This window comes from Hyaena hyaena, unplaced genomic scaffold (assembly GCF_003009895.1).
Source record: "Hyaena hyaena isolate Hyena2069 unplaced genomic scaffold, ASM300989v1 scaffold_485, whole genome shotgun sequence".
Lineage (NCBI taxonomy): Eukaryota > Metazoa > Chordata > Mammalia > Carnivora > Hyaenidae > Hyaena > Hyaena hyaena.
Window position 1 is genome coordinate 312,045 of NW_024081115.1, and position 23,679 is coordinate 335,723.

The 23,679-nt window shown below is 38.1% G+C and overlaps 1 protein-coding gene across 1 annotated transcript in view; it reads left to right on the forward strand.

The window, feature by feature from the left end:
• RYR2 (ryanodine receptor 2) overlaps positions 1–23,679 on the forward strand; it is a 468,566-nt gene that overhangs the window by 304,039 nt on the left and 140,848 nt on the right. The window contains exons 55-61 of the mRNA XM_039254352.1: positions 1,261–1,338; positions 2,549–2,624; positions 6,760–6,883; positions 7,590–7,705; positions 10,893–10,957; positions 13,365–13,486; positions 20,205–20,254. Of these exons, the coding sequence (XP_039110283.1) occupies positions 1,261–1,338; positions 2,549–2,624; positions 6,760–6,883; positions 7,590–7,705; positions 10,893–10,957; positions 13,365–13,486; positions 20,205–20,254 (631 nt within the window). The remainder of the gene's footprint in view (positions 1–1,260; positions 1,339–2,548; positions 2,625–6,759; positions 6,884–7,589; positions 7,706–10,892; positions 10,958–13,364; positions 13,487–20,204; positions 20,255–23,679) is intronic.

The window sequence follows — 23,679 nt, forward strand, 5'->3', positions numbered from 1 at the left end:
GCTTTACTTGGGTTTGGCCAGTGTGATCAAGGCTAAAGACATTGAGATGGGGGAGATTACACTGAATTAATAGTGGGTCCAGTATAATCCCAAGGATCCTTAGGAGTGGAATAACTGCTCTGGCTTTGGGTAAGGGAGACGTGTCTACCAAAAAATGGCCAGAGAGGTACAGGATTGCTAGCTTTGAAGATGGAGAAAAGGGGCCATGAGCCAACGAATGTGGGAGATCTTCAGGTAATGGATAGAAGAGTTGCCAAAGAAGGAACGTGAGGAAATGGAGTGAAGAGAAGTTGAGCAGAGAGACAGGAGGGTGGTTTCCTGGAGTTCATGAAATGAAGGGCTAGAGAGCAGTGATTCCTAGTGTCAAATCTAGAGGAACTGGCTTGATGGTAGCTGGAAAGAGGCCTTTGATTGTAGCAGCTTGGAAACTGATAACATTTGAGAAGACAGAGTAGATGTGTGGGGAAAGAACTACACTGCAATATGTTGAGGCCATAAGAGGTGATAGGGAGAGGGAGGTGGCCAGGGCATCAGATAGCTTGAGTTTGGAATCCTGCCAGCTCAGATTTTTAACTCTGTGACCTGGATAAGTCACTGGTGTCCTTTAAGTTTCAAATTTCCTTTTAGGAGTATTGAAAGGAGGGAAAAAATGCGATTTCATTAAACCTCCCATTATTAAATGGTACTGGGCAGTGGTAAAGGCTCAGAAGCCAGGGTTCAGTCAAAACTAACCAGTAAGTTGAGGATAGCCCATGAGCCCATTATTAAAGGTAGCATAACATTAGTCTCTCTTTTGTTCTTTAAAGCACAGACATGGGCTATAGTTTACCTTTTATTTATTTATTTATTTATTTATTTATTTATTTATTTATAAATACATGTCTCATAGGAGAACATACATATGAAATATGATAATATAAATACATGCTGGAATATATCAAGATAGAACTCTAGATTTAAATCATGAACCATAGCTTATTTCTATTAGACACTGTTATATATAAATTTGGAGGAATGTATTAAGAGCATAAGACGGTATGTGAAATCTTCTTACTGTTGATGAGAAGATATGTTTCATGTTTTAAAATGTCAAAATTTAATTTATATGTTTGTGAAATAAGTATGTATAGATACTTGGCATTTTCATCTGAGGAAAGATTACATTTGAAAGTTTATTTGCCCTGTATTTCTAAAATAGGTTGTAAGTCTCTCTCCCATGAGTTTTTTAATTAGACTGTCATTTTCACATAAATCATCTAGGTTTCTGTTGATGCTGCGCATGGTTATAGCCCCCGAGCCATTGACATGAGCAATGTCACACTGTCCAGAGACCTGCATGTAAGTAGGACTCACTTTTTTAAAGCATTCTGCAAATTTCATTTGTAAAAAGCGAACTCTAACACTTTCCTGCATATTGTTCTCTGCATGAATTGCTTGAATGCGTTGGTCATATAAAGGGTCCATGGAATTTATAGATTATGGACCCTAACTTTTTAATGCTTTTAAAGTTGATAAAACTTTTCCTAGGATGCACCTTCCAGGTAACATATTTTCCTTAAAGATAATGTCCATTTAAAAATTCTACTATAATTGAAGAGCTATGTGTGAGAAGAGATTAAATCAGGAACTAGTAATGCTCTATTTATGGGTAACCTAAGTTACTCAGTAGAAAAAATGTATTCTAAGTCATTTATCCAGGGAAATGAGTGGCATTTTACCTGCTCCCTCCACAGTTTTATCTGTTCACCTTTGTCCCTAAGGAATATGCTGTTAAATGGCTGATTTGAGTAAAAGAAAATTTGTTGCCTTGGAACAGAAACTGACAGTTCGATATCCTGATCAAACGACGATATTGGCATTATTAATATAATTGCAAGAGAAATAAATTTATGAAGACAAATCCTATGTAATAGGTCATGTCAATTACATTAAATTGTTTGGCTTGCCCTTTGTATTTGCTCCCATATGGATGCCTTAAAATGAGATAGTAAACTTGAAAATCAAAAGGGGAAAGAGTATCTTAGAGGCCTTCTTATCAAAAAGCTAAAGGCCACAGAAAGGTTAACTTGGCTTGTCCAGATCTCTTCCTGAGTGTGGGGCAGGCATTGAATCTAGACTGTCCGTCTAAGGTTCTTTGCATTCATTGTTTAATAAGGTTTAGATTGCCTTTTTAAAGCTTTGGAAATTACAATAAGAACCTGTAAATAAATAGTTTTTTTATTAAAGTCCGTAGCTAATCTGAAGTTTCATTAATGAATTAATAAAACCTTTGTCTTTAACCATTACAAATAATAATCATTCCCATCAAATCATCTCTGCTCTTTACCACTGCACAATTTCACAGATTTTTTCTGGGTTCCACAGGTTGAATCTGGGTTTCAGATTCCAAGTAAGATCATTGTGTTTGATAATCTTGAGATATTTTAGCATGGATATGCTATGATTTATTAATTTAAAGCATGCTTTGATATTACCTATTGGCAAACAAGGTCCTTTTTTTCTACTCATTAAATTATAACTTATTTGCTAACTGTTTCATTAATTTAAGGCTATGGCAGAAATGATGGCTGAAAACTACCATAATATATGGGCGAAGAAAAAGAAAATGGAGCTGGAATCCAAAGGTAATATTTTCCAGAAATCCTGATTAAAAAACAATCAGCAACTGTATGAATATATGGTACAGATAAAACCACCTTTTTATTTTTTATTTATTTATTTATTTATTTTAATGTTTTATTTATTTCTAGGAGAGAGAGAGAGACAGCGTGAGCAGGGGAGGGTCAGAGAGAGAGGGAGTCACAGACTGAAATAGGCTCCAGGCTCCGAGCTGGCAGTCAGCACAGAGCCCGACGCGGGGCCCGAACCCGCGAAACGCGAGATCATGACCTAAGCGAAAGTCGGACGCTTAACCGACTAAGCCACCCAGGCGCCCCTAAAACCACCTTTTTAAAATAAGAGCTTATTGTGCCTTTATTCTCTTATGGTTCAGATATGCCTGTAACAGTTTCAGGGTGGAAATTTTATAATTTCCTGCCTGCAAGTGTACATTTCTTCGTGTCTCAGAATTCCTATGACTTTTTACCCATTTTAGCATGTAGATATCGATGTGTCTCTCCGAACATTCAGAGTATTCCATGAATTACTTAGACCTCTCTCCCTGACTTCTTTCCCTAACTAAATAGTTTTCTCATGTCATCTCTGTCTCTTCCCATTTTCCATCTCAAGCCCTCTGCTTTGTCTAGTCTAATTACGTTCTTATCTCTTACAGGCTTTTGCTTGGTCTTTGCTGCTGTTATTCTTAAATACTAAAATGACTAAATATTCTCTTAGTTCTCAAATGTTCTCTTAACTTATTTGCATAATTTCTTCAATTTAATGCATCCTACATGGATGGTCTCTTTAACTGATATTTATTAAGTACCGGTCTGTAAACATATTGGGGTAGGCGCTCATGCGTGCACGAGTGTGTGTGTGTGTGTTCACATGTGCCCAATCTCTACAATTACTTCCTATATGAGCTGCTTTCCCCCAGTGAGAATATAATTGTCTCAAGGTCAGGGCCCAACTTCTGTTACTTTTGTAATTCTTACAGTACATTTGTAAGCATCAAGAAACTCTCTATTTCTTATTTATTGGCATAAGTAAAAATATATAGGAGATAATTTTGAAGGGTAGGGATATTTCATGATGAAAAGTACAGCTGGGGTATTGAAGGATGGTGCCAGGCACCAAACACTCGGACATGGAGTAGCACAAATGCGAATCCATCATGGAAATGAACAGAGAGGATTCCTTATACCAAAACTTCCTATTCCAAAATTTGATTCAAGACGAGGCCTATTTTTCAAGAACCATTCCATGTACATTTGTTCAATGAATGAGCACTTGTTTGGCTGGCTGACAGATAGTTGGACAGATGGATGGATGGCTAGTCAAGTCACAGACTCATAGAGTTTTGCTTAGTGAAATTCTTGAAGGAGCATTGTCCACATGAATAGTAAACAAAATGCCTATTTTTTATGCAAGATAAAAACAACATGAAAAATGTCTACTCTCAGGGTGCCTGGGTGGCTCAGTCAGTTAAGTGTCCGAGTTCAGCCCATGTCATGATCTCATGGTTTGTGGGTTCAAGGCCTGCATCAGGCTCTGTGCTGACAGCTCTGAGCCTGGAGCCTGCTTTGGATTCTGTGTCTCCCTCTCTCTCTGCCCCTCCCTTGCTTGTGCTCTGTCTTTCTCAAAAATGAATAAAGATTTAGAAAGTCTACTCTCATTTTTTTCAAGTATGTTTCAGTCAGTATGGCTTGGCTGTTAGGTGCCCTGTGGTCAGTGTTCTTAATTAAAGCAGGCCATTTGTTAATGAGACGTCCCAACCTCTGCATATGCCACTTGCATGGGTCCAGATTCGAACTGCCTAGTTGGGAGAACAGCGTGGTCACAGCAGGCTAAATGGTGAGGTGGTAGTATTAGTCCTCAAAACCCAAATCCTTCTTCTTCCTCTACATGTGCTTCCTCTTTTGAAAGAGAAAGTGACTCATTTAGGGTCAGAACAGCAGCCCACTAGAAAAGGCTTTGGAATATGCAGCCCTGGCTTTTGCCTTTTGGTTTTTAAATGAACAAAAGCAAGAAATGAGTCTTAGAAGATGGGCTAGAGGCCGTGGACAGTTTTCAAAAGGAAACTACTTACGTCTGTTCACAATTTGTTCTCTCCTCCGGGGACTTTTACACCAGCTTGTGTCCTGACCGCTCTGCTTCACTTCTGAGTTCTGGGTTGGCGTGTGGGAGGTGCCTGTCATCCACCCTGTCTTGGTGCCTGTGAGGTGCATGGAGTGGCGGTGGGGGGAAGAAACAGCAGGAGAGAAGTATACAAAGTTCGGACAAGGAAACAAGAAAGCCGTTTAGAGTCAGACACCTAGAAACCTAAAAGAATCTGTGCAGACTGCATGCCTCAGTTTCCATCCCATCCTGGGCTCTTTGTTTTCTCTCCCTCCCATAATAACCTACTGGTATCTACCTCCCAAATCATTGTGGTTGCCAAATTAGTATATATCCTAGGAATGAAAGACTAAATGCAATAGTGGCGTTCAGAATAAGAGATGACTGCAGGATGATCAAATTAGATGTTTGATTTACACATCTTTTTTTCATAAAGCATCTCAGTAGATCTCTGTTTATGGTAGAAGTCACATTTGATCCTAGTGTGCTTAATAAAATATTGTATGCTTCTTGCTGTTCACAGAATACTGGTTACCGTTTTCTTTTGTAATTGTATTATACTTGATATTATGAATACCAAAATATAAAATAACTGATGGCTCCTTAATATACTTAGCGTTTGTTGGCTTAGCAGCTATGATCTGTCCCTTTGCATTTATGATTGTATTGTGTCACCTAGTGGTCAGAAAGCTCGGTGCATGATCGCTTGTTGTAGATGGCCCTCTGGGTCCAGGCAAACTCCAGGCAGACTTGGCATTTTCTCCTTTGCCTTTTTGTTTGCTTATTTTATGGGCAGGGCGAATTCAGCATGATTGTTTCAGTAGCTCCCGGCTACATCATATGAGGCACTGATATTACAGACTCTACATTGTCACCAGCGTTCAAATCAAATATTTATTTTTTAAGTATTTTTTTCTGGAATGTCCATAGTAGGTGTGTTTAAAAAATATTCCCTTGCGTGTTTTCCCTTGCATGTTTTAGAAAGTTGAAATCTGGGGCACACCATACTATTCACTCTGATGTTGATCATCAGACCTCTGTGACTGGAATTACCAATGTGTTTTCTAAGACTTTTATAACTTTGCAAAAAATGTTAAAAAATCTATACTTTTATGAATACTTTATTCATTACTAGTCTTTAAAAATTTAAATATTTTCTAGAATTTTTAGATCTAGGAGGTTACTCTTTGATATTTTTCACCAGAATAGGTAAACTAGAAACCTAGGTGCTTGCCACAATTTTTAATCGATCACATATGTATGTTACTCTTATTAGATATTTAAGAGAAAGTAGCTTTGAACTTAGCAACCTAAGTGTAGGTTTTGCATAGAATATGTGACTATAAAGTACTGTTTGATCTGAGAGGCATACTAAAAATTCCATACTTAAGACATTTTTGTCCTCCTCTCTCTCTAAGGTGAAAACTGAAGCTTAGCCCTTGAAATAATAATTTCACTAGCTTGAGCTGTGCAAGTTTTAGTGTATATTTACACACTCCACATCCAGAGTTGATTTGAATGGAGAGGGTAATACAGCTTCTTCTCCCTTCTTCTGTGACTCCAGCTGTCATCAACCCTTGATATCACAAATGCCCATGTGTCCATGTGTTTTTTTGGCTTTTCATTTTTCTTTTTTTTTTTTTTTCCCCACATGAGACAGAGCACATGAGCAGGGGAGGGGAAGAGAGAGAATCCCAAGCAGTCTGCACGCTCATTGTGAAGCCCAAGTGTGAAGCCCAACCCTGGGATCATGACCTGAACTGAATTCTAGAGTTAGACTCTCAGACAGCTGAAGCACCAGGTGCCCCATTAATTGCCTCTTAGAAGGCATATGCACAGGCTTTCTTAGGACCGGCTTCCTAAATTAATTGGAACATTAAAGGTGCTGAAGAGTCAAGAGCCTTATAGGACTTATGTATACTCCATGGATAATCAGAAGATACCAGAAGTTCTGTAGTGTGGTCCTATTGTGCATATCACTCCATCGTATTTCAGATTATTTTCTAATCGCAATGCTGCGTTCTTGTCTTCACATGCTCTTAGGAGGTGGAAACCATCCCCTGCTGGTACCCTATGATACACTGACAGCCAAAGAGAAAGCCAAGGATAGGGAAAAAGCACAGGACATCCTCAAGTTCTTGCAGATCAATGGATATGCTGTATCCAGGTAAAAAAAAAAGCACTCCTACAAGTAGCATCCTTGTTATAAAGGCTGACTGTTTAAATAGCCCCATCAGATTCAGTGTGCAGATGATTCAGTGATCCATTTAAATCTTACAGCTACTATTTAGCATGTTTAAAATAAACACAGCAGAAACATAAAAATGCCCTTGGCTGTTTACCATCTACCTGGTTCCTTTCAATACTTAGGTAACCCTCTGTTTCTCTAAAGCTGACTCTTTTTCACTTTTTTTTTGTGCATAGTAATAAAGTCATTCACTACAGTTTAATATCATATGCAAAGTACTCCTTGTAAGTTAAATCTCACTTTTGCCTTCAGCTACAAGAATATTGGGTAATTTTCCATATTTGTATACACTATATATTTAAAAATTTTTAACGCTTATTTATTTTTGAGAGAGAGAGAGAAGGAGGGAGGGAGGGAGGGAAAGAGAGGGAGAATGACTAGAGGAGGGTCAGAGACAGAGGGAGACACAGAATCTGAAGCAGGCTCCAGGTTCTGAGATGTCTGCACAGAGTCCTACGTGGGGCTCAAACTCATGAACAATGAGATCATGACCTGAACCAAAATCAGACCCTTAGCCAACTGAACCACTCAGATGCCACATGCCATATATACTTTTTAAGCAAAATTTTATCTTCCAGTAGTCTTTGTAGAAACTGGTTTCCATGTTTCATTTTTGCTGCTCCAGGGGATTCAAGGACCTGGAATTGGACACACCTTCCATTGAGAAACGATTTGCCTATAGTTTCCTTCAGCAACTCATTCGCTATGTGGATGAAGCCCATCAGTATATCCTGGAGTTCGGTAGGTACCATCATCCTATTACTAACAGTCTAGTTTTTATTATTCTTAACATTGACAACATCAGGCTATATAAGAGCCCAATCTCCTGGGTTGTTCATTGTCTGTTCCCTGGTGGTATAAACATTTTCTATCCATCCTAGTACTAAAGACAGTCTAACTGTCAGCAGGCAAACATGTTTTTAGGGATGGGATAATTTAGAGAACTTTAAAGCAAAATCAAACACCTCATTCTTTTCTCCTTATAATGTTTATTGGCATTGATTTTTTATTTTGAAAGACATGTTGGATGGATATCAGAATTTCAGGTACAGTTAAATCTTCCCTTTTGAAATTAATACCATGCTTTTGAAAAAATGGAAACTCTGTGCATCCCCAAACTTCCAAGGCAATGTGAAGGCCTTGAGTTTATCCTGTGTAGGGATTACACATTTATAGTAGAATATCTGTAATGCAGAACACTTGATGATCCTCCTCCCTCATGCAGCCTAAGTGTGAAAAGAATTCCTTGTTTGAAATTTTAGATTCAGAACAGACTTTCAAGACAGACTTCTCTCACTTATGTTATTTCATAATTATCCTGAGCTCTGTTGACCTAAAATTCAAATTGTTAATTACCCAGCCTCATGTCAGATCATCTTCCAGCCACCAGCTGGAATTAAGATAGAAGGAAGTAGAATCTGGCCCCTTTGGAAGAACAGTGTGTTCTGATGATTATCTTTTTAATTTGTTTTTCATGCTTTTTGATTCTGTTTTTATTTTTGATTTTTCATCTTCATTCTTTCTCCTTTTCAATATTTTTCCCCCGGGACCATTGTCCTAGACCCCTTAGTCATAAATACATCCTCAACAAACCCATCCTGATGAAGGGCTCTTTTTACTAGTGCTTTCTTAGGATTTGGGACTTAGTTTTTGGCACAACATCAGATTAAAGCTCATAGAAATTTGAGCTCTGAAATTGTCTTGTTCCTGGTCTCCTATATCCTAAATGTGATTAAAGATTTTCCAGTTGAGTGTCGTTCTCTTAAAGAACCTCCTCTCTCAACCTGCGTTTTATCTGCAGTCCAAATACTGTGCCTTGGCTCTCTTCTTAACTATCCTTTTTCACAAAAGCCAGCACTGCAAACTAATTTACAGTATGTAATCTTTCTGTAGCTCCTGCAGTGATTATTTTTTTTAGTTTTTAATAATACTTTTAAAAAATGTTATTTATGAATCATCCTGAAAAGTAGCCACATTAGTCTCAATTAATGAAATCTGATGCAAAAAAACAAAAATGAGGCTATGGTGAATTTTTGAAGCTCTTATGCATACAAATTAAATATTGAAATTTCTCAAACATATTTAAATGTATCTGAGATGAGTGACCACTCAAGTTCACTCCTCTTTTGGGCAAAATAGAAGAGAGAAAGCAAAACCAAGGGATTAAGGGGTGGGGGGAATACTTTTTAAACTTTGCATGGATAGCAGCAACAGAAATTTGAAGGATAAAACGTGATTGGAGTTTCTCCTCATCGTGTTCACGTTTTTGAATAAAGCAGTACTTGTGCAGAGGGAGTATTAAGAACCTTACTTTAAATTCACCCAGTTAGGGCGCTTCTTTCTTTCTGCAGGGTAAAGAGTGTGGGCAGAAACTAGGCCAGATCCATAGAAACCCCGAAAATTAAAGGGTTTATTTGATTTTTTTTTTTTTTTTTTAACCATGGCCCAGGTTACATGCTCCTTTTTCAGATGGCTGCGACTGAGAAAACACAAGAATTCCATTAGAGGAACAGAGTTGGGATTGTTGACATTTATTTTAATTTCCATCTTCATTGTCACCTGAAAAACTTCTATCTGCCTTCTTTTTGTCTTTAAATTTACTGCCTTCGCAACACATTGGAGGCTAATGGCCATAGTAAGAATATGCATATGCATATTTCTGATTTTTGCATTCCATATAGGCCTCCTTCTCCCTATCAACATTTTGCACAGAAGCATTTTTGTTAAAATGTATGATGTAAAGGCATAATGTAAAAAGGGAACACATTTCTAATATCTAATTTAATTCCTTGAAATGTTAGCGTACTTTGTGACGTGAAGAATTCTGTCTGGACATAGTCGATATGGGAAAGTCAGGCACTTTGCTCAGTATTCTTGTGAGAGGTTTAATATAAAAGTGATACAAAAATGATCCCCGAGAGTGTAAAAAAGCCATACTTTTACTCCTTCACTGGAAAGAGCTTTGTCCTGATATTGCAAAATATTACTTCGATTTCCTGAAAGTCATCCCAAACTTAATGTCACAGATTTAACAATCTATCTCAAATTGCTTTAGTTTCTATTTGCAAAAGAACTTTTGTCAAGCAAAAGTCACTTTGATTCTTATAAAATACTGCTTACGGATTTTACTTTGTATCCAGTTCTGAATTTTTTTTGCTCTCCCATGTGTCTGCATATGATCTTGGTTATTAGACTTGTTGTCACCTCCTTCCTATGCATGAAGGAGGCACAGAGGGCCACTTCCAAAGCTCAGTGCATTAGGTCAGTCAGTTCTTAACCTTGAAATCGTTTTCTGAACCATGGGGAAAACTCAGGTGTCTTTGCTTTGCTTATGGAAATTACCTTGTGACATAAGTGAATTTCTCCATTCCTGAAGCAGAATGTTAAGTTGCCAACCATGACAGTCGTAATCCTCCCTCTCATCCCAGGCTGGCTTCTTGCAAATTTTCACTTGGTATAATAATATGGTAACTTCTATTCCCAGCAAGAAGGAACTATCTTTGTTAGAGGCTAACCAGTCTAAAATTCTAACCAATTTTTGTTTACTGAGTTTATACTCAACTGCTGTAACCCCAGTGAGCTTCTTTCTTAAGGAAAGAAAATGTGGGGCTTTTATGTGACTCTATTCCAGGCTTCTTGCTACATGTCAAGAAGATTGTAAAGCTACTCCAGCATGTGTGAGGGGGAATGTCTTCGATAGATTTTTTTTTTTATGATTTGGGTATTTTTTAAAAAACCTTTTTAAAAAATTATCATACTGCTAAATGCAGTCAGCCTTGGTGTTTTGGATGGGTTTCCATGTTCACTTTACTGGGGTAACACATTTAGCGATGTTAGAGTGATATGTTCTACATGTTGCTTTTTGGGTAGAATATCTTGTAATGTTTCAAGTAAATAAAACATGTTCAACAACTCTTCTTATCTACAGATGGTGGCAGCAGAAGCAAAGCAGAACATTTCCCTTACGAGCAAGAAATCAAGTTCTTTGCTAAAGTACAGTATACACTCCATCTTGTTTTTGCTCCAATGTGTTTGTCGACCGAATATACCCTTTAGATCCTTGCCTCTTTTCAGAACGTACTGGTCTACCAGTGTGAATTCTACTCCAAGTAAATATTCTGTGGCACAAAAATAACTGCATGAATCATGTGGGATGCATTTGCTCCCAGGATACTTGGTCATATTTTCATGCACTGCTCTTCCTGATGTAATTCACAAATCACTTGAATCTATAGGAATCAAAGTTCTCCTTCCTGGGCTCTATCAAATGACAGAGAGGAAAAATTATCTATTTTCTTAATTTGGTTGCTAAGATTTAAAAATGTATGAGTATTTCTTTTATAGAGAGGAAGAGAATTAATTTATAAATTGTAAATTTAAGAAGTTATACATTATAGGAAGCTTTCCCATGTAAGCTTTATTGTAGGACCCTCGTCCTACTCATTTTACCAGGGAAGAAATTGAGAATCAGAGAGAATAAATTGTTCACATGTAAAGTCTACCCATTATTATTATCCATTCCATTTAATAAGAATTTACCAAGAGTTTGCTCTAGGCTGGAACATTCATGACCTCCTTTCAGCCAGTCAGGGAAGGAGACAAAGTGTTGCAGATTCTCCTTATCGAGTCCATTCACTTGCACCGGGAGTGCTGTGTTTCTAGTCTCTATCAGGTATTAAACTATGTCCCGGGGATTCCTGTCATGAAGACAGAATGCCCTTGGGGAAGCTTTCCTGTTTATACGATGTTGGACTTAACCTAAAGACGTAATGCTTTCTGTCAGTTTATTTTTAAAGTCCTTGCATTTGCTGGTTCCTAGAGATCATTTGCAAAATAGCGTGTTATTTTGATTGAATAATATTTGACTTCTTTTATATGTTTTCAGAATTGTGCCCTTTACTGTAAGGGAGATTTCTCTTGTCTTTTCTTTCCACTCAGTATAGGGCTCAAAATCTGTATCAGGCATCCAGGTTTGTCCTGGGCTGGAATGCATATTGCTAGTTATCTGTCATACTGCACTGTAATCCCCTTGACAGACAGTCATTACAAATGCTGTATTCATGGCCTCTACTGATACATTTAAAATACATTCTTGTATTGTCCTATGTACTCCTAGTGATGTTGTTTCCAGATACCTAATGTGGTTTAATTCCCTCTGAATGTGTTACTTATTTATTCACATATTTATCAAGTAGCTATTATGTGCCAATCCAAGTTCAGGCAATGTCACAACTTTCTAGGAAGATCATAGAAAATTTGTGTATTGCTGTTACATATAAATATGCTATACCATATTGTAGGAAAAATGTACTTAGACTAGAGTCTAGATATTGATAATGCCAGTTATTTTTTTTTCATCTATTTATTTAACAAATGTTTATCTAGTACTTGCTGTGGGCCCCATAAAGTCCTAAGCACTGGTGTTCCAGGGGTAAACAAAGCAGAGCAAAGAGTTGTTCTAGAGGCCAGAAAAGCACAGTAATGGGAAACAAACCCAGAAATGTATATTGTTCTTATGTATTTTATAGCCTCTAATGGAGAAAGACTAATTCAAAATCACAGGTAGTAAATGTAAAATTGCAAATGATGTTCTAAGAACAAAAATATGGGGGTTTTACCTAGTTGAGGAGATCACTGGAGGGTTATCTGATGAAGTGCCACTGAGTTGACATCTGCAGGAAGAGAAGAGTGAATGGTTATGGCTTGTGGGAGGAGCATTTCAGAAATCGGAAATGGCATGTGCAGAGCCTCGTGGTGTGGGCAAAGAGGAGGAATTCACCAAAGGATAGCAGGATTAGCATGCAAGAAAAGCGAGGGGGCTTTGAGAGAGGCCAGGGAAGAATACTGTGCAGGTAAGTAAGTGCAATGAGACTCTGAGTAGGTCCCTCACTTTCTGCACATCTGTTTAATACATGTAAAACAGGGATGATGACACGTACCACACAGAGTAGTTACTAGGAACCATGACTTGACAATGTATAGTTGCAATTCTCACACAGAACAGAGACTCAGTAAATGATAGCCGATGATTATTTCTGAGCCTGTTGGACACTGAACTACATTATATGAAAATACTAATAAGATTCATTTTTATAAGGTATTGAAAAATTATTCTAAGTTGTTGAAAATTTAGTGTGTTCCCCATAATTACATCCTGTCTCACACACAGACACATGCACGCATTCATGCGCGCACACACACACCACCCCCCCACACACACACACGCACCCCACACACAGGGACTAGAGATAGCAGAGTGAGATTGAGAGAGGCATCCTATAAAATCGTGCTGACTGGCGTGGCTGCAGATACTGGGGGGCCTGCTGCATGTGGACAGAAGTCTGTCTGCTCCAGAGCCTCCGTCCACCATGTAGATCTGTTTTCTTTTCCTTTCTTTCAGGTTGTTCTTCCTTTAATTGATCAGTATTTCAAAAACCATCGTTTATACTTCTTATCTGCAGCAAGCAGACCTCTCTGCTCTGGAGGACATGCATCAAACAAAGAGAAAGAAATGGTGACAAGGTAAAGAGTTACACACAGTAAAGACTGTTGTTGAGTGAAGTGTGTTTGCATTTGATAAGGAGCATCTGGGGACCTTGAGGTAGGAGTGTGCAGAGTGTCCACCCAACTTCCCTGACCCTTGGCCCCTTGGGATCAAACACTGAGGAGGGTGCTCTCTGCAAGTTGATACGTGTGTTCTAAATGTTGAGTATTGTTCTATTTTCCTGCCAAGTAGAATGCCAAATAGAAGGGATAAGACACCCATTACAGAATCCACAAATAGAGTCATCAGTGTATTAGTATTTGTGATACATGGTGCTTTAAAAATTTTTTTAATGTTTATTCATTTTTGCTAGAGAGAGACAGAGCACAAGTGGGGGAAGGGCATAGAAAGAGGGAGACACAGAATCCAAAACAGGTTCCAGGCTCTGAGGTGTCATTACAAGCCCGATAGGGCTTGAACCCACAGAACCATGAGATCATGACCTGAGCTGAAGTCAGACGCTTAACTGACTGAGCCACCCACATGTCCCAATAAATGATGCTTTTAACATTACTTCCTTTAATATTTCTAAGTCTATTATGTTTGCCACAATTTTGTAAAATGAAGGCATTTTTCTGGAGGGCAAAATCCCATTTTCAGAAATCAAATTTTTCAACGTTTGTGTGTAAATAATGACCTATCTTGGAAGAAAATGATGTAAAAATATGTACTTTCTGAAGATTTCCCCTCACATCAGTCAAGCTGGTAACTTAGCAATGCTTTTTCATTTCTGTTTAAACCCAAGTATTCCTCATAGATTTGTGATTCTGCTGGGAATTTCAAGTCTGATTTTTCAAAATGTGCCAAAATTTAGTACACATGAGAATCGATTACGGAGCAAATCTATTTCTGTAATATCAAATTACACAGGAGTCCATACCAAGCTTTTAGATTGTATTTGAAAAAAGTTTCTATGAAAATGAGTAACCTAGATAAAGCAGACTACAGGCTTTCCTTGAACTTGATTTTAATGATTTGTGACATCATGTGGTGTAGGATTTCAACAGTTAAAAATGCCCCCAAACTTCTTCAAATAATAATCTTCCTGTAAAGTTGGTATATCTGATTATAGTTAAAGTAACAGAAAATCCATCCAGTGACACATTTTGTTTCTACCATCTTTGTTACCAGAAAAAAGGGAGTGAGGGGCTACTTTCCAAGGTATGAATCCCCTCCCCACTTTGGTGTGGTCTTCTTTCCACTTTCCCTGGGAGAGAAAGGCCCACCTCTCTACTGCATTTCACAAGTGCCCTAATCTGCTTCACTGGCCTACCTTCCCCAGTGGCTAGAAAATGCCAAGGCGTCAAGTTACCTTTAAATACCATGCAGCCCAGGCTACTGTGGAGACTCCTCCTTGCTGCCTGGGTCAAAGTAAGTTTCTGTAACAGCACCTCTGTTCCTAGAGTTGTTAATTTAGATGTCATTCAGTTATGTAAACCAAGAGAAATGCAATCAAAGAATATAGGAAAAAGTACAAATAAAATTATGCAAATTCTATTCTTTCCCCTCTCCTGTATTATGTTTTTATCTTCATTCCATTTTCATTCTTAGTCTGAGAGCTGTTCACTGACCACAGAAGTAACTAATTTTCCTTTGCTGACTGTCCCTCATGGAAGAAACTGGAAGAGCATTGCTATTCTGTGCAAGCCTCAGTTGACGTGGTTTGGGGGCCTGAGATGCCCCCTCTTTATTAATGCCTTACCAGAAAGTTTTCTGTAATTTCATCTACAGATTTTCCCCAACTTATAGGAAGAGAACTGGCAAATTTTATTTCTCCCATTCCCATTTCCAGAAAAGAAATGGTCTAAAATTTCCAACATGTAGGAATGAGATACACACTGATAGAAGTACCTTATTTCATCATAGCCCTTGAGTACCAAACATTGGTAGATTTTAACCTCAAAAAAATTCTGGGATGAAAAAAATGATTAAGGTAATGATAAAGAAATCATGGCACATGGAAAATGCTATCCAGTAATTAACATTATGATGGATGCAAATATATCACATCTTATAGGACAACAATTATTTTAAAAGTAAAATATATATTTAAATAGTATGGATCAAGATTTTAAAAAAACAAGCTAAATTTGTACATGTAGAAAAATACTGGTAGGAAAGAAACTTGATTTTAACATCCTGTGGGTAGCATAGGAGAGACTTTTGTTGTTAACCTTTTTATATATTTTTAAAGTTTTAAAGTGGAAAAAATCTTACTTTTATGATCATAAATCAGTGTCTTAACACAACCCAAATCACCATCACACTAACAAAAACCAATACAAATTTTGTTAGACATGTTAAAATGGAATCACTGAAATTTTATAAATGTAATTTCTTACCACTTCAGTTAAGTACTATTTCAGTGGGTGAAATAGATTTTTAAAAAGGATAAAACACACACAAAAAATGAAAAAATCCCGCTGTCTCTGCTACTGTGAAGAAGCAATCATGTCTTCATACACATGTTGAATGCTGCAATGGTAGTTTTTATTTGTATTTAACAGTTGTGTGTAGCAGTAGTATGTGGGTCTAAATTAACCTCCACATTTAAGAACGGGTTGTCTCCATTATATGTTTGGATACTTCTTGGCACTAGAAATTACATGTTGAGCATTTATCATGTCTGTGGAAAAGAGTAAGGTGTGGTCTCTGCTCTCTGGACATGTACCTGACAGTAGCTAAGTATATGAGTATAAATGTAATCCTAGTAGAAGACAGCCATGTAGTGCTGTGAGATTTAAGGACCAGGTGGACCACATTGGATGGGTATGGACAGACTAGAGATATACAGAAGATATGATAATTCAAAATTGACTTTAAAGAATCTGTAGGTCATAGATTAAGAAGGGGAGCTATGTTCTACTGTCGATAACATATAGAGTGTAGAATGTAGCAATGTAGGGTAAGTGTGGGTTACCTAGCTTCATTATAGAATACTGTAATTGGCATTAACTGCCGGAACCAGGCATCTTCTTCTTTTCTTCTTTTTAATTTTTATAATTCATCTTTTTTACTTAATTCATTAGCCCTGTGAAGCCATTGGGATAAAGGGCAGTCTGGCCACACAACTGGGACTGAGGAGAGTGAGCTTGCTCAGAGGCCATGACAGCAAAGCAGGCTCTTGTAACAGACGTGCCACCATTAATGAGCAGTTCTACCCATAGATCCATTCAGTGCGTGTTTTTTACCACCCACCATGTACATGGGGCTATCCTAGAATTGAGGACAAACACACAGATACAACGATGCAGTCCCTACTAAGTGCACCTACAAGTACCTGCATACATGTAGCGCCAACCACTTAACAAGTTGTGAGGAGTGTAATGGAAATGGGAAGTCCTGGGAATAAGGAGAGAGGGTTGGATGTGGGCAGCACGGACGAGAGAAAACCACAGGACTTGGCAGTGGGTCACACGGCAGGTCGCACGGTGCCAGAGTTTCAGTGCTGTGTTGTTGGAACAGTATTGCCAGCAGCAAAAAAGAAGAAATGACGGAAGAACTGGTTCTGAAAAGAGGAAGTTCAGTTTGGTTAGGTCATTACTGACGCATAGGTACTGGCAGGTCATGGAGATTATCTGTACCCATATTATGCTCAGAGTTCTGGAAGCAGAGGAAGGGAGAGTGGAGAGAGAAGCAAAAGGATCTGAGTTTCAAAACATGGTGAGGTGTTAGATCTGAAAGGTTTTCAGAAATGGGCCTTGAAGAACACTGAGGATGATTAATTCAAGGAGAAGGGGAAATAATATTGCTGTAAAACAGAACTGAGAGTTTCCCGAATTGAAGTAGTCGGTGATGCCAAGTACCATAGAGAGCTTTCCAAGACGGAGATTGAAAAGGTGTTATTGGATTTACTGATTAGCAAGTATTGAGAATTCCTAGGGAGTGTTTCTGTAGAACAATGAGATGAAAAGCGAAATTACAAAGCAAGTCATCAAAGCCAAGTAAGTGTAGGTGCATTATAAATTCTTTTTTGTTTTTATTCTTTTACTGTTTATTTTTGAGAGAGAGAGCATGAGCAAGAGAGGCAGGGGAAGGGCAAAGAGAGAAGGAGACACAGAATCTGAAGCCGACTCCAGGCTATAACCTGTCAGCACATAGCCTGACGCAGAGCTCGAGCTCATAGACTGTGAGATCATGACCTGAGCCAAAGTCAGATGCTTGACCAACTGAGCCACCCAGGTGCCCCAATGCATTGTAATTTCTTTTTTTTTTTTTTAATGTTTTATTTATTTTTGAGAGTGAGAGATCACGAGTGAGAGAAGGCCAGAGAGAGAGACAGAGAAAGAGAGAGACAGAATCAGAAGCAGGCTCCAGGCTCTGAGCTGTCAGCACAAAGCCCGACATGGGGCTCGAACCCATGAGCTATGAGATCATGACCTGAGCTGAAGTCAGACGCTTAACCAACTGAGCCACCCAGGCGCCCCTGTAATTTCTTAAGAATGTTAGTAATGAGGGATATACAGAAAGGGAAAACAGATTAAGGAGAATAATTTTAGAGAAACTATATGCCAAAGCTTATAATAATAAAACCTTATAGTTCATACACAAACTCCACTCTATAAGTGGATACGACAGGAGGGGAAAGAGATACGGTTTGTCTTTTGTGAGAACCCGGTTTTCTGCATATCTGGTAGCACGTCAGCTACTGATTAGGAACAACCAAAGTTAAGAAGCATTGCTATTATAAGAAGTCATTTTTCTCAAACAGATTCCCAGACCTTCACTATAATCCAACAGAATTAGACACAGAGTAATTGTTTTTCATACAGCAAAATGTCCTAGGTCTGGATGAGTTGGGTTCAAACATGATCTGAGCACTACAAATTCAACATTGTCTCAGAATATTTCACGCTGAGAGAGTCTCAGTTAGTAAGAAGTAAAAGAGATCACTTAAGATAGGTCGATATACATATAGGGATCCAACATGTGTACAACTCTGGGAAGTGATCATTCTCTAGAGATGGAGATGGATCCTTGTTGAATTAGCATAAGGCTCAGTGGGTAAGAGCACCTGGAGAACATTGCTCATTGTCTTTCTTTTTTGTTTACATTATAGCACATAGACAAATAATGCAGCTCAGGAGGCCAATGTCTCATTTTAAATCAGATATCTACTTGAGTAGATCACTGTTTTAAAAACCTTGTAGAACTGCGAGCAGACGTCTCAAAACCTCAAATTCACTGAGAAATTTGTCCATGCACATTCTCTCGGAAAAGCTGTACAATGCCCTTTATAATTAATTTTCCTTAATACATTATTCCGCATTACTGAAAGGAGAGGTGGTAGCTAGAACTTACTGTTAAAAAGGTCGGTGTCACAGATGTGATTCTCTGTCTCCTTTCTCCTGTCCTGCCATGAACATGTGGCTCCATTTTTTCCATGGCATAGTCCATATCCCCAGTCTTGGGGAGGGCATGTCTACCCACTGCTGTTTATAGGAGAGCTTTGTAAGACAGACTGGGACAGTCAAGATCCAGCCGGGACAGTCAAGCTGGGTGTGGGTGGTGCTGTACATGGGGATCTCAAAGCTAGAGCTCTCATAAGTCCTGGCTCTGCAGAGCCTCTGTCTGAGAGCTCAGCAGTGTTTGGGTAGATGTGAAGGCAGTATCAGTTGTAATACGGAAGGTTGGGTGTCATGATAGAGATTTGCAAATGACCCCTGGGAGAGACTGGAGGGTGAACCCTTCCAGCTTGAACTGGGGGTGGTGAAGGAGCACTGGGTGTTAGCAAAGGCTTGTTGGGGTAGACCTGTCTGGTGCTGAATCCTGAGGGATGGATATAAGGGAGCACAGCAGGGAAGGGAGTGAAGGGTATTCCTGAGAAGACCTGGAAGGAGCCCGCCAGACTGTAGCCTGGTGGGATAAGCCGGGACAATAGCAGGCCTTTCCCAGGTTCTGATGTGAGAGTTCGTGCATATCACTGCTGTCATGCTGAATGCAGGCCACCCTTATTTGGGATCTCCCACAGCCGATTCCCAGGAAGGACACAGAGGCCCAGGAACTTGCTCTGGAGAAGATAAGAAATAAGCTTAATTCAAGCATTAGCGTGAAGAGCCCTTGAAGTTACTGCATCTGTAACATTTTTCTCTGAGTGATTATCAGTTGTTCAAATTCTGTCTCTACTTCACTGTGTTCAGATTCACTGGATGCTTTGGTGTCTGTGGAAGGGGTGTGCTCAAGGTTGGAAAGAAGGAAAATTCAAATGATAAACATACTAAACTTAAAGTGACATTTTATGCCCCAGGTGCCATACTTCTGATTTTAAACAATATCCATAACAATAACAAAAATTCTAGAACTTCACTGTTACATTTGGGCAGATAAAATTTTAAGTGTTTTCCTTGTGCTATTTGAGTAGTCATATTCTTATGGGGTTCATATAGATTGCTTTTATATTAATTAGCTTTGCTTTCAAATTTTTTTTGGTTTCTTTACTTATAATATGTGCTTTTTTAACCATGTTTGTTAGAGATATGCACTCAAAGATTCTTTCTTTAATACCTTTACTCCACATTCTGCTCAGAAAATTGATTCTTTCTGCGTGACATCATGTTGCTTTTTTCCTGCTCATATATCAGCTGTTTGTTTTTCTTTTTTTCTTCTTTTTTTTTAAATTTTATTTTAATTTCTCCCTGTCTTTTCTACCTTCCCTCCCCCTTCCCCCTTTCTCTTTTGTTTTTCTTTTGTCTTCAGCCTATTCTGCAAACTTGGAGTTCTTGTCAGGCATAGGATTTCACTATTTGGTAAGGAGACCTTTGCAACAAATACTAGCATGGCCATCACTTGGTTTTCTTTGCCACTTCTGCACTGTGTTGTGTGCTGCTATGTTGCACGGATGCACGTTTGCATGGCTGCATGCATGGTCGTCATAGGCAAAGATAAGGCCCTCGAGGTTGTCTGTAAGTCGCATTATCTATGCTGACATTGAAGACTGTGACTTTTTTATGCTGGTCCAAAGCACATTTGAAAATCAAAAGGTTTGAGTATAAAAGAGAAAATGAATGCACATGGTGGCTTCTGCCACATTTTACTTTGGAGGGGTAAAGCAGAACTGGGCCCTTGAATTCATTTGTCTGTTTCTGATAGATTAAAGAATGAGCTGTCATAAATCAAAAAATTAATTGCACTTCTTTTTTTTTAATGCTCTTCACTACAGATTTGCATGTTGACTGCATCCCAGACATTGGAGTTTCATGGTTAGAGGCAGTGAGTCAAGGGCCTCACTTAGCAAAAGTGACTTTTCTAGCATCAGTCACCCCATAGTTAGCTTTTGTTTGTGTCTGAGAACTCACGTAACTGAAGTCCACACACCCGGACACCTGCTTTTGGACAGCCCTGCAGGGCGGTCACCCGCTTTCCACAGATTCTCCTTGTGGTGGGGCTTTAGAACTCTATAGCAGCTGGTAGAATTTGTGCTTTTGTTTCCTGCATCTGCTTTTGTGAACCACAAAAGCAAATTTTAGCTCTGTGCGCTGTAGGTTTTGAGACAGTATTGGGGTAATTTCAGTAATGAAATATTTAGTGTACTGATACAGATGTAAGTTCAATTCCAGTCACAGGAAACACTAAGGATTAAGTCACTTGTGTACAAGACACAGTGAATAAACTGAGAAATAGATATGTGTGTGTATATATATTTACACACACACACAAATTACTTTAAGTTCTTTAAAACAGTATATTTTTTTAGAAATGATAGTTTCTGTATGTAAAGCTTTGTTTGGTTTCTGATGTTTTTAGATTCAGTATTTGGTAGTCTTAAATTTAGTAATTAAAAATGGTATTTCATTTATTTTTTAAATTTATTTATTTATTTATTTATTTATTTATTTATTTATTTATTTTGAGAGAAAGAGAGAGGGAGAGCAAATCCCAAGAAGGCTCTGCACTGTCAGCGCAGAGCCCATCATGGGGCTCGAACTCAGGAACTGTGAGATAATGACCCAAGCTGAAACCAAGAGTTGGATGCTTAACCAACTGAGCCTCCCATGCACCCCTGTATTTCATTTAAATTGCCTGAGTTTTTGCATTAATATTTCAGTTGTGCCACATCAATGGTCAAATTATCTTCAAAATAATTTCTAGTTGACTGATTTTTGTTTGACTTTTCCTCCACATAGAAAATTTTCTGTGAACATTGTCCAGACAGAATTGTCAGTGGCTCTTCAACTTTCTCATAATAACAGTGGATTCAAGTATCCTCCATTTGTCTTCAGAGAGTTCTATCTTATTATATATAGCTCTGATGGGGGCCCCTTTTCTCAAGGGCAGTGTTTGCATTCTTACTGATGAGCACGGTAATATTTCCATTGTGCTATTTCTAAGTTATTACTTACTGTAAATTCTTGGTTCCTTATGTTATATTTCACTATAATTTCCTTTCAAATTTTTTGAGGTATTCCATATATGGAGCAAAGTACACAAATCTTGAAGATAGCTTGATGATATAGTTTGTTGAAATTTTCCATCCACACATACATATCCATTTGCTCAGATCAAGACATAGAACGTTTCCAGCACTCCAGAAACCTCCCTTGTGCCATTTCCTAGTTGATAACCTTCCGCAAAGGCACTACATGTAGACTTCCTTTACTGTGGATACATTTTTGCCTGTTTAACCTCCTGTTTTTTTAGGGGCAGTAATTGAAGATAAATACATTAATGAAACTTGTCCTACCTCTCCATGGAGACAAACCAGACTTTAACATTTATACCATCCATGATGCTGACATGCTATTTAGTCATTGTATTTTAAATCCTTTAGTCTTTAAATACTATTATTTTTATTTTTAACAGGAATTTACTGGAGAGCTACTTTACCTCAAAAGCATACTTGTATGTCTTCTTTATATATACATATATTATTCTAGCATCTCGTTTTCTCTGTTTCAAATTTGCTTTGGCATTTGTCTGTATAATAATACAAAATTCAAGAGGCCTTCATTGATAAAACATTTTCTAATACAGACTTGTCAAATTATTGGAATCTTTAAGTCTTATCCATGTCACTTTTACACGTGGCAGTTATAACCTGGCTTTAAACACTAATAGGATGTCCCGGAAAAATAGTGGGCTTCAAATTGGAAAACCTAGATGTAAGTGCTTTCTTCGTAACTAGACCAGCTGAATAATTTGGATGAGGGAATTGACTTCTCTGAACCTTCGTTTTTGTTTTTATTTTTTTCTCCTTTCTTAAACTGGGTTAAAATAACTACTAATCTTAGAGATCAAGTACACATCAAATATAAGATAATGAATGTTGAAGGATTACATAAATGCAACCTTAACAGCTTTCAAACATAAAGGATTCCTAGAGAAATCTAGGGGACTTGGCTCTTTAAGTACATGTACAATGAAACCTTTATAATTTACTCATTTCCAAAATGAAGTATGCATACACACACACACAGGATGACCCTTTATAGTCATATATTCTCTGATTTTTTCCCTTCTCCCTTCTTTTACATGATATCATTTTTTTTCATACTCTGGTGGACAATATGCTGATGATCAAAGTGGTTTTCCTCTAGTGACTTAGTTCATGAACTGTTTATGACTTAAGCTAAGGACAAATTAAGACAGTTAAAAGTTGAGGTTAACAAAGAAATACCTGGGCTTTGTGTCTTAGGAGCAACGACAGAGGTAAAGAGGTAGAAAGACACACATTAACTTTCAACATGACAGGAAGGTGGGATTGGAGACGCGAGGGGAATATTCATGTAAATCAAGAGATAAAATATTTGGTCTTGGTGGTGGTGATTGTGGTGAGTTCAGGATCTGATGAGTGAGGGAGTGTTTATTTCAAGCTGGCTGCCAAATTACATTGTTATTATACTTCGAGATTTCATCTGTAGTTGAAAGACTTTTCTGATTAATTGAAGATTCTCCGTATTTGGACTTCTGTATTTGTGTATATCTTTTATCTACTTTAAAATGTGTTCTATGCATTGAGACACACCATTTAAGAATTAAAGAGATCATCAGTACAGAACTGTTTTTGTGCTTCATATATTCTTTTTGAGGCATTTAAGCCATTTCATTTTATATTTGAAAAAGCTAAGTTTTTTTTTTTTTTTTTTAAGGGGAACAGGTCTTATTCCGCACAGAACAGTACTTCTGATGTATACATTAAAATACTTTATGGAAAAAAACAACAATGAAGAAATTA